The sequence below is a fragment of the Aplidium turbinatum genome, chromosome 6 (assembly GCF_918807975.1).
Source record: "Aplidium turbinatum chromosome 6, kaAplTurb1.1, whole genome shotgun sequence".
In the NCBI taxonomy this organism is placed as follows: domain Eukaryota; kingdom Metazoa; phylum Chordata; class Ascidiacea; order Aplousobranchia; family Polyclinidae; genus Aplidium; species Aplidium turbinatum.
The window spans coordinates 6,190,033-6,201,639 of record NC_137477.1 but is presented as its reverse complement, the minus strand read 5'-3'; the positions used below and the strand labels follow the sequence as shown (position 1 = coordinate 6,201,639).

Sequence of the window (11,607 nt, the reverse complement as noted above, 5' to 3'; positions counted from 1 at the left end):
ATTTAACGTTCGCGTTTTGTCGCTTCTTCCTTTTTCTCAACCTTTGCTATGTTGACGTGTATTGTTTTTGATATGATGGTCACAAATAAAAACAACTGAACTGACGAATTCAAGTACGTTTTAACGTTCGCGTTTTGTCGCTTCTACCTTTGCTATGTTGACGTGTATTGTTTTTGATATGATAGTCACAAATAAAAACAATTTAACTGAACTGACATGACGAATTTTCATTTAATTGTTTGAACATTTTATTTCTATCTTTCTGCACGATTTTAACGTTTAGCGACGTTAAAACGATGTAAAAACGGCAATGATAATTAGGCTATGGTAGCCGATAATTTTTAAAAAAAATTTCAGAAAATCTTCGAATAAGGAACTCTCCGAAAAAGGCTGTCTCCGAAAAGGGAACTCTCCGAATAGTAGCAGACCGGTGCTACCAACCTATGATTGGGATATCACAACTGCAGTCAAATTATTTTTAAAACACGGATACAAGCAACATTACTCACTTAAAACAACTTTTCAAAATGTTACCTGTTGATTAAGCTTGGTTAGATGACATTGTGTCTTGATTGCACATACAGCAGCATTAAAAGATCATATTTAATACAATTGTTTTGCTTTTTTATAAATCCAAATACCTGGCAGCAACAAAAGACGGTTAAGAAACTTTAAGCTACATTTAGTTTGAAACCGAATGATAGCTTTGAAAAAGCTAGCCACACTAAATATTACTATTGGGACTACAGTTTTAATAATTGGAAATGAACATAGCAACACATGTACGGCAAGGAATATACTAGAAAAATAAGGCAGTGATAAACATCACAGGTAGCAGTTTTTTTGGCAAGTAAAGACAATTACGTACAGCAGTGAAATAAAACACAAAGTAAACAGATGTATTGAGTTTTGAATTTCACATTTTGTGTTGCGACTGAAATCAAACTGCAATGAACATGAAACTGCTTGACCAGTAAATAACCTACATGACTTGAAAAAATACCATGAGATACTTAGTTAGCGACGCGATGGCAAAAAATATTGAACTCTTATTTACTACACATACCAAACAATCACAGTTTTAGCACCAAAATCTCAACTCAGCAGTTTCACAGCACAAATGTTGAATATTTTGAAGATGCAAAATGTAAATACAATCAAGTAAGTATTCTCAAGCACAGTAATACCAAAACTAAATCACACATGTTTTGTTTTAACTTTAGATTAGATGTTCGTTTGTTATATTTGTTTAATAACTCTATACGTAAACACAACAAAATAATCATTTGGAATTTAGGCAAGCACAATAACTTTTAGCAGTAACTAGATATAAATCCAATATTTGCACAACCAAAACTTGCAATTATGTGTGGCATAGGCTACCAAAACAACTGCACCAGCAGAACTTAATTTAGTGACAATGGAACTAAAAATGTGAAGTACTTCTGTCAGAAGTTTGTCTAACTGTCACCAGCAGCATTTTCGTATTTCTTTTGACGAACTTGTTGGGCATGATTTTCTTTTTCCTGTTGTTTCACTCGTACATTGTCCAGTTGCTGTTGACGCAACTGCTCAGACTTTGACAGCTTTAGCAACAACTGCTCTTCACGCTGTTGGCACATATTATCAATTTCTCTCTTAATCTTTTCTTTCAATTCTTCTGGTTTCATGTTCAATGCCTTAAACTTGTCAATTCGTCCTTGAAGTACAGATCCATAATTTTCTTCATACTGTGACATTTTGTTTCTCAATCGTTCAGCAGCCCATGAAGAAAAGTAATCGTTTGCTTCAGCTTTTTTCTGCTTTACTTTTAACATTTTCTCTTCTTCTGCTTTTAACTGGTTAATCACAGCTTCTTGTTTCGCCTTACGTCGATCCTCAGCTGCTTGCATCTTAAGTTTTATATCTTCAATAGATACTTCTTTTCTTGCTTGAGGTGACTTTAGCATACTTTGCACACCTTCTTCATTGGGTTGCTTTAAGATCACCTCAAATGCTTCTCCCGATCTCCTCTTGATGATTTCTTTTACTTCCATCTCCTTTATGTCATGAACTCTTTTATCAGTAGTCATTGTTAATTAGGTGAACAAATTTGGTATTGGCAGTTACCAAAGTAGCTTAAAATAACAACTGTAATACAGTAGAATTTGCCTATAACGGCTTCGTTTATAACGTCAATTCGCCTATAACGTCACATTTTGCTCGGTCCCGGCAGAATTCCTATCTTTTACGTACATTGTAGTTCGGCTACAACAGCATCGCCTATAACGTCAATTCGCATGTAACAGCACCCTTTATTGGTCCCCAGACGTCTTTTGTTCGTTTATAACGTCACTTTTCCTTCACCACGAACGGTCAGTCTTTTAATCCAGTTAGCGCTGCTGCTTGCAAAATGTCTTCCCTTTATTTTGCTACGTCGTTCGCAGCAGGGACTTTAATTAACTGAATTAACTTTTTTCCCGCGTGAAAAACTATCACGTGTAAAAAGCAGCTCCACAGCTGACTTTTAAACAACTCAAAGCAACAGTTGTACGTGCATTGCAGTACTGTATATAAACTAGCAGCCGCAGTGTTACACAGTACAGTTGTCGAAAGAGATCTCGTTATATACTACTGTATATAACGAGCTGTATTGCGCAAATTTCCTGTACCTTTCGCTGTAGGTTATTTTTTTAAACAATTTCTTTGTTTACTGTATTTTCTGCGTGACTTTTGTCAGTTTGGTGGCACACAGCAAACCTGACTGGATTATACACCTCTTTCTTTAATCAAGACAGTTTTGGAATAGTTTGCGGTAGTTCGTCAATAACGTCAATTCGGCTATAACATCAGTTTTTGCAATCCCTTACAGGTGCTGTTATAGGCGAATTCTACTGTATGTATATATATTATGAATAATTCAACAGTAAATGCTATTAATACTACAAAAAGAGCTAAATGCTAAGAAGAGCAAATTACATCAAATATATATAGTTACTATTCACTAAAAACCTTTAAAGCCTGTTTCACCTTAAAAAGGGGAGCATCAGAAGGTCCTCACCCAAATAGAATAGATTCTATTACTTTGATCATAGCTGTTAAACTATCGCAATTTAATATTAACATGCTTATTAGCAAATATAGTCAAGTGGGGTAAAAAAAATAGTGGGGTTATTGGGGTAAAAAAAAACACTTACCATCTCACATCTAAAATGAGCAGATTCACTCAACTTTTTTAGTGCCTGTTTAAGTGGTCTCTGGTGATTACTTTGAGGGGTAGAGGAAAAAGATTGGATTTGACAAAGAAGAGATATGTTAAACCAGGGTTCCCAAACTTTCTGTTCATCGGTACCCTTTGGTCAATTTATAGATTCGCTCGTGTACCCCCAAAATTTTCTCATATTTTTGGCTTTAGAAAGTTTAGATATTGCAACAAATCACAGCAGAGCTGCATTAGAAGACTGCATATGATACATGATATTTTGTACCAATCAAAGCACACAAAGTTATTCATAACAATGTAATCCAAGGTTAATCAGTCAATCAAACAAACAATATATCGGCTGAATAAGCCCAGCAATCTTAGCTAATGTGATGGATGAGCCTGTTTTTTAGCAACAAGCTCATTAATACGAGGTGAAACATTAGCAACAGCACAACAAAGATCATGTTCAGGTGTTTTGAGCTGTGATCTGACGACTGGTCGACTGTATTTGCTTTCTAGGCTAGCCTTTGTAATTACGGTTCTCATAGCAATCAATCAGCTGTTTTGTCTTGTGTGCTGTGATTGGACAAAATAAGTCATGTGAACTTGGTAGTTACTGTAGCTGTAGTTAAAGCTTCTACTGGGGTGAAAATGTGACTTACTAAGGAGTTCTTAATCTCAGGTTTTCAAATTATTAACATCATCAGGTGATAAAAAATATTTTAAGGCAGATTAGAAGTTATGGAAAAAATATCCTTATACTTAATCTAATGTACCCCTTGAAAAGTCGAAATGTATCCCTGGGGGTACATGTACCCCAGTTTGGGAACCCCTGTGTTAAACAGAGTAAATATGTCCAGCAAAGGGTGCAAAAACAGGTTCGGAGGAGTTTATTAAAGGTTTTTGCTAAAATTTAGTGATAGGTAGTATGAATGTTTTAATGTTATATTGTGAGTACTATGTTGTGAGGCTACTAGATGCAACAAAGACTGGGGCCTCCAAATGTTTGTGTAAATTATTATTGAGGTGTTTTTTTTTACCCCAATAAAATTCGTTGATATGGGGTAAAAAAAACAGTGCATTTTATGAAATGTTTTGGCTTTGTATTGGTGTTATGTCAACTGCCAAGCAGTATATCACTAAACAATACAAAAACAAACTTCTGGATGCATCAGTCCCGATGTATGCATGTGTTATGCACAATCAATTAATGTTTGTTGAAATTGGGGGTCCGAAGTTAAGGTTAGTGTTTCGGGTTAGTCAATCAATAGCGCAGATTGAGAGTACAGAGTGTTCTATCGATCGATAGTGCACAACACATACATTCATACATACACAAACTGTTGTTTGATTTTCTGTCTGTTGTTTTTTAGTTGTATGTTTATTCACAAACTGCTGGTTGATTTTTTAGGATTCAGAATCCGCGAAATTTAATCGCCCAATTGCACGTTCAAACTAGGTTAATATAAAAGAATGAGGTTTATGTTTCTTAGCAATTAAGCAGTCATTAAAAGTGAAAAGTAATTTCTTCTGGACAAAACAGTAAAATGAAATTCTTAGAAATTTTAAGGGAAAGCTACCGTATTTTACGGACCATAAGGCGCACCGGACTATAAGGCGCACTGTCAATAAATTGCTTTGATTAGTTTTTTGTTCATACATAAGGCGCACCGGACCATAAGGCGCACCGGACCATATATAATAGTATATCGGTACTGGTTTTGAGTGTAGGCAATAAAGCACTACCGCACTTGATCCATACATAAGGCGCATCAGACCATAAGGCGCACGATCAATTTATGAGGAAAAAAAAGAATTTAAAGTGCGCCTTATGGTCCGTAAAATACGGTAATTCAAAACAAACACGAAGAAATTTTGATAAAAATTAAGAATATGTGGTCACAGCGGTAAACCATAATCTCTTCGTGGGAAAATTGTAACATAAGATTCCCGGATCCGTTTGTCTGTATGTAATGACCGAAAGAAACACTCTTCTGGAAACGTCTATTCAAGAATTGTATTTCTGTAAAAATAGCCACTGGCTGTCGAAATTGGGACGCAACACCGTACGCCACTAAATTTGTCACTACAAAGCAAATTACTTGGATAAAAAATGGAAATTTTGTCCAGCTGGCAAGCACTAAGCAAAACCGTTAAAACAATGCAAATTACTTGGATAAAAGATGGAAATTTTGTCCAGCTGGCAAGCACTAAGCAAAACCGTTAAATATGCGGCCAACTTCTTCAAGCAACAATTTTAAAATGACGAGAATAAATTACTATATTTCAAACGCCTAAGCAGTTACTGTGAGGTAATAATGACAAGCAATGTCAAGCCATTCAAGCACCTGTCCAAATTTGGCTTACACCTGTTCAAGTTTGGCTTACACCTGTTCAAGTAATTAAAGATTTAACAATGATGTAATGTTATGCTGCAGCTGCAATGTTTTACAGGTCCTGCAAACGATTCTGCAATCTACTTATTTTTTAGAAATATCCCATTACGTAATACGCTAAGATTCAGTAGACCTGAACGGTTTTATATGACGTTTGATATGAAAATTGTCCGTAACAACATGTCAAGGTGAAGTTTTCGGGTGGAACCTAGTTCGTACCCTGAACAGTTCGTACCATCAGTTCGTATCCTGAAAAGATCAAGAAAAAAAATTCAAAAAAGCCGAAGTCGCTGATCGCAGTTTCCGTTTTCCTGCAAACATTTTAAAACTTCCGTTAATGATCCTAAGAGTTTGCCGAAGTCTCTGATCGCAGTTTCCGCAAACATTTTAAAAGGGTTAGGAAAAGATCGAGAGAAAAAATAAAAAACGCCAAAGTCGCTGATTGCAGTTTCTGCAAACATTTTAAAAGGGTTAGGGAAAGATTGAGACAAAAATCGGAGTTTCCGCAAACAAACAAACTGAAAAGATTGAGAAAAAAAATAGAACAAAGCCGAAGTCGCTGATTGCAGTTTCCGTTTTTCCGCACTTTCCGCAAACATTTTAAAACTTCCGGTAATGATCCTAAGAGTTTGCCGAAGTTGCTGATTGCAGTTTCCACAAACATTTTAAAAGGGTTAGGGTTAGGAAAAGATTGGGAGAAAAATTGGAGTTTTCGCAAACAAACAAACTGAAAAGATCGAGAGAAAAAATAGAACAAAGCCGAAGTCGCTGATTGCAGCTTCCTTTTTTCAGCAGTTTCCGCAAACATTTTAAAACTTCCGGTAATGATCCTAAGAGTTTGCTGAAGTCGCTGATTGCAGTTTCCGCAAACATTTTAAAAGGGTTAGGGTTAGGAAAAGATTGAGAGAAAAATTGGAGTTTTCGCAAACAAACAAACTGAAAAGATCGAGAGAAAAAATAGAACAAAGCCGAAGTCGCTGATTGCAGCTTCCTTTTTTCAGCAGTTTCCGCAAACATTTTAAAATTTCCGGTAATAATCCTATGAGTTCGCCAAAGTCGCTGATTGGAGTTTCCGCAAACATTTAAAAATTTCCGTTAATGATCATGAGAGTTTTTGTTTGTTTACAGAAACTGCGATCAGGGATATCTATAACTACGGGATTGGAAACTCTGTGGATCGGAAAACCATTTTATACACCAGTAAGGTCACTTTTCTTTGTGCGCTACTGTGATAAATAATCACATAAATTGACCTCAAAGGGCAGTAAGTAGTAGCTAAACAAACAATCAAAAGTGTAACAATCAATTTACCTGCTGTAAATTGTAAAGTCTACGCTTGCCTGGTTTGTTTATTTGTTGGCAGTGGCTATTTGACCGGCTCCGGTCTTTGAATCTGAAACACTATTTGACCGGTCATGACGTCACTACATAAGCACTTTTTTCTTTTTCTCTTTCAAAGCAACAGACGAGAAGCGCCGATATAAGTTCTAACTTTAACACGTATTCTTCAACTCAGTCCGTGGCGCGTGCGATACGTTTCCGGCTGCCAATCTAGAGGGGATAAGTTTGATACCATCCGGAAGCATTATTTTTTTTCTTTTTTTTTCATCTAAATTTTGACCCGAAGCGCATTTATGTGGTCAATTTTTAATTTGAGTTGCCTACAGTCCAAGTTAGTTAATAGTTCTCAAGTTAGTTATATACAATACTTCTTTTAAAAGAAATGATAATGGTAAAACCATTTTTTAAAGAAGTATTGTATATAACTAACTTGAGAGAAAAATGTAGGGTCGTTCGGCAACACACGTTCACTTATGACGATCGAAAAATTACCAAGAGAAATTCTCAAACTCCAGCAAATTAAAAAAGCTCTAACATTATTACTCACATTTGATAAGACATAAAAAATGGGCTGTAGGCTACTCAAATTAAAAATTGACCACAAAAATGCGCTTCGGGTCAAAATTTAAATAAAAAAAAAGAATGCTTCCGGATAGTATCGAACTCATCCCCTCTAGAGTGGCAGCCGGAAACGTATCGCACGCGCCACGGACTGAGTTGAAGATTACGTGTTGAAGTTAGAACTTATATCGGCGCTTCTCGTCTGTTGCTTTGAAAGAGAAAAAGAAAAAAGCGCTTATGTAGTGACGTCATGACCGGTCAAATAGTGTTTCAGATTCAAAGACCGGAGCCGGTCAAATAGCCACTGCCTCATTTGTTTGTATTCCAATAGTGCAGTCATGTTGTATTTTGTTTGCTGCTTAAAAAATTTCCAGAATGAATATTGGTTTTAGTTCTGATGACATTGTAAACGGATTGATTTTGTATTGGATTGGTCTGTGAACAAGTTGATGATACAACAGCATATTTCACTGATTGCTGAATACTCCTCATTTACTTCTGATCCAATTTGCAGTAGCCTACGCAAAATGCTAAAGAAGAACAATAGGCGGTTTTTGGACTTGTTGCATTCATTGATTTTTGGATTTATCGTTTTTTTTTTCTAGCAGCGTGGATGTACTTTTATAATCAATTAAGTTTTAAGGTGAGTTTACATTTTGTATTATTATTGTAAAATCGAATTTTAGGTGTCTTTTAGTCGATATTTTATTTTGTTAATCTTTCTGTAGTTGTAGCAGGTCGTAGTAATGTGATGACCCTACTGATATATAGCACTGGATGGAGTTTCCAATCCGGTAGTTATAGATATCCCTGACTGCGATCAGCGACTTCGGCTTTGTGCTAATTTTTCTCTCGATCTTTTCAGAGGGAAAATTTTAAAATGTTTGCGGAAACTGCAATCAGCGACTATCGCTTTTTTTAATTTTTTCTCTCGATCTTTTCAGGGTACGAACTAAGGGTACGAACTGTTCAGGGTACGAACTAGGTTGCATCCAAAGTTTTCAACGTTTTCAACTAACCAAACTTTTTTTATTATTGGTGCCAAGTTTATGTGTTTATTTCTTATGCATGACTGACTTGATTGTACGTACATTTCACAAAAACATATGCTTGAGCATGATTGAATCTATGTTTAATTTGCATTGCACATAAGCCCACTGCTTCGGCAGTTTCAGCACTCTGGCAAGGTGGGGTGAAAGTATCCAAATGGTTCTTTGCGTACCACAAATGGAAAAATCACCATGCTGAATTACTTATATAGTAATAAGACATTCAAGTCTACTTTACATTTACTGCACTGACGAGACCTTAAGATCGAAATTAGTGACGTCCTGTCTGCAGTTATGTTTTATTTATATATATGTATAGTAACAATAGCCTCCACTTAAAAAAGACTACTACATTGCAATGCTCATGTGACTAAGGAAACATAGCTTCAGTTGGGTGCAAACCAATTTCCATTTCAACACTTTGTCCTGAAATGATTCAGACAAATAACAGAGCAGCACCAAAGTTACTGATTGGAGTTTCAACTAAAGTTTTGGGAAGATTTAGGTGGAACTAAAGTCACTGATTGGAGTTTTTTCAAAACAATTTCAATTTTGTTGAAAATCTTTTATTTTTTTAAAAGGGGTTAGATTAAGGTTTGTTATGGTTTAAAATTCCATTGGGGTACGAAGTGTTTAGGGGATGAAATAGGTTGCATTCTCGTAACTCAGGTAATGCCCAACTCAAATTTTCAAAACTCTGATTAGTAGTGACTTTAGCGGATGCAAAATTTTTGGTCCCCACAACACTTTATGCCCCAAAATAGGTTGAATCCTTATTGAGGGTTAGAAATAAAAACATTTCTAACCTTCACCCAAACCAATAGGTTGAATCCTAATTAAGAAGCCTAACCCTAACCTAATTCCTAACCCTGGATTAGAAATAGAAACATATCTAACCCAAACCTTCAACAAGGATGCAACCTATTTCGTCCCCTGAAAAAGATCAAGAAAAATTTTGAAATGTTTGCTACAACTTCAATCAGCGACTTCGACTCTGATGTATTTTTTTTTCGATCATCTTAGAGGACGAAATAGGTTGCACACAAATAATTCTGTGATATCCGCATCATAAAACAATATGTAAAAAACCTGTACCGTAAAAAATAATGCGATGACAGCAACAACATGCGGACCCTGATAAAAGCACTTCTCGTTGACATATCTATTGTTTTGCAGCTTGAAAGTTCAGATGCTAGCCTATTTTTAATTTTTTACAAAAAGCAGAGTTTTTTTAAAAACATAATTTGAAAACCAAATATCCATCAATCAATCATTTTATTTTTCGTCATTAACGCGTCCGGGACGAAAAAGATACCAATTACAAAAATCGATATAAACCTACCAGCACGTTAACGAACGGGAAAAGGTGGCAAAACCTTGAAAGGTTTAAAACAGGCCTGAATGAAAAATTATGTAGTAGGCTATGTATCAGTAGTTAGCACGGCCTCAAAACCTAAAAAAACAAATAGCAAAAAATAAAACAACCGGTAATTAGCTTAAAAAAGTAAAACTTACCCGAACACAAGTTGTGATAACATTATTGATTAATGAACTGTTAAACTTTTTTCTGACAAATTATTTTCAATAACAAAATGTATACAAATTTGCGAAGTTGACACAAGTACCTCCATGGTCGCAAATGGATTCTATTTTTCTTTGTTGGAATGCAAAAGAAACGAAAAAAGATACGATAATGAGATTGAAAAAAGGCTTGCAAGAAAGCGGAATAACTTTTGAATGGACTGACAATTTCCAACAGTACTTCAGCACGTTTACAACAGTATTCTGTTGCATCCCCTACTTTCAGAAGGGCATATCGGCGACGGGTGCAACCTAATTCGTACCTTGAAAAGATCAAGAAAAAAAATTAAAAAAAGCCAAAGTCGCTGATCGCAGCTTCAACAAACATTTTAAAAGGGTTAGAGTATCCGAGTATCAGTTAGGTATCAGTATCCGCAAACAAACAAACTGAAAAGATCGAGAGAAATAAATAGAACATCACTGATCGCAGCTTCCGTTTCTCCGCACTTTCCGCAAACATTTTAAAATTTCCAGTAATGATCCTAAGAGTTTGCCGAAGTTGCTGATCGCAGTTTCCACAAACATTTTAAAAGGGTTAGGGTTGATCGGAGTTTCCGCAAACATTTTAAAAGGAATAGGGTTTAGGGTTAGGGTGTTCCCGCAAACAAACAAACTGAAAAGATTGAGAGAAAAAAGTAGAACAAAGCCGAATTTGCTGATTGCAGTTTCCGCTTTTCCGCAAACATTTTTAGATTTTCGGTAATGATCCTAAGAGTTTGCCGAAGTCGCTGGTTCCGCAAAACATTTTAAAATGGTAAAGCCTGGTCTACACTACAAAATATTTTGAGCTGACCGTGGCGCATTCTTTGTTGATTTAACACAAAGCTTCTCTCGGCAACAGCGCTGCCGTCGGCCTGAAAATGTCTGGTCATCGCGAGCTTTGTTACGCTCTGAAGAGATTCGCTTGATCAAGGTTCTGGCGCAAAATTTAGTTTGAGCTCTGGTCTTGGCATTTTGTGGGACTTTGGTGGAAAGGCAGTTTCAGTTTTCTGGAAAGATGGTACTCTGTTTCAGTTAATAGGTCTGTTGGTGTGTGTAGATAAAAATTAAAAGGTTAGGTTTAAAAAAGTCTTACATAGGCCTACTTAGGCCTACCTGTTAGTTTGGTTAAGGTGGCACTTTACTACGCTTTTGGTATGATTAAAGTTTAGCTAGTATGGTGGTCCTACCTTTTAGGCGGATTCAAACTATCTTTAGCTGTTGGTCAGGTTCAGGTAGCACTTCACCAGGCTTTTGGTCAAACTTGGGTTGGCCTACCTGCTAGCCTTGCCTTGATTGCAGTTTTCAACTGTACAAGTTATAGGATAGCTCTAGGTCTACAATACTATTCTAGATTATTTTCAGTTGATTGATTGATTGAATCTTTATCCTCGGACTGGGAAAGCTTCTTGTAGAGCTTAATCCTGGAAGTTTCGCATACTTGTAGAGGCTTTAAATCACTGACGCAGGCCCGGTCACCGAGATTGACAGAGTGAAGTTTCCGATTGTTGAAGTC

The 11,607-nt window shown here is 36.2% G+C and overlaps 1 protein-coding gene across 1 annotated transcript; it reads right to left on the bottom strand.

The window, feature by feature from the left end:
- Window positions 1-641: 641 nt before the first annotated feature.
- LOC145772117 (stathmin-like) lies at window positions 642-2,145 on the bottom strand. Its single transcript, XM_082583954.1, has one exon. It carries the CDS (start codon window positions 2,070-2,072, stop codon window positions 1,461-1,463), a length of 612 nt encoding a protein of 203 aa, XP_082440080.1. The 5' UTR covers window positions 2,073-2,145; the 3' UTR covers window positions 642-1,460.
- Between the last annotated feature and the right edge of the window lie 9,462 nt (window positions 2,146-11,607).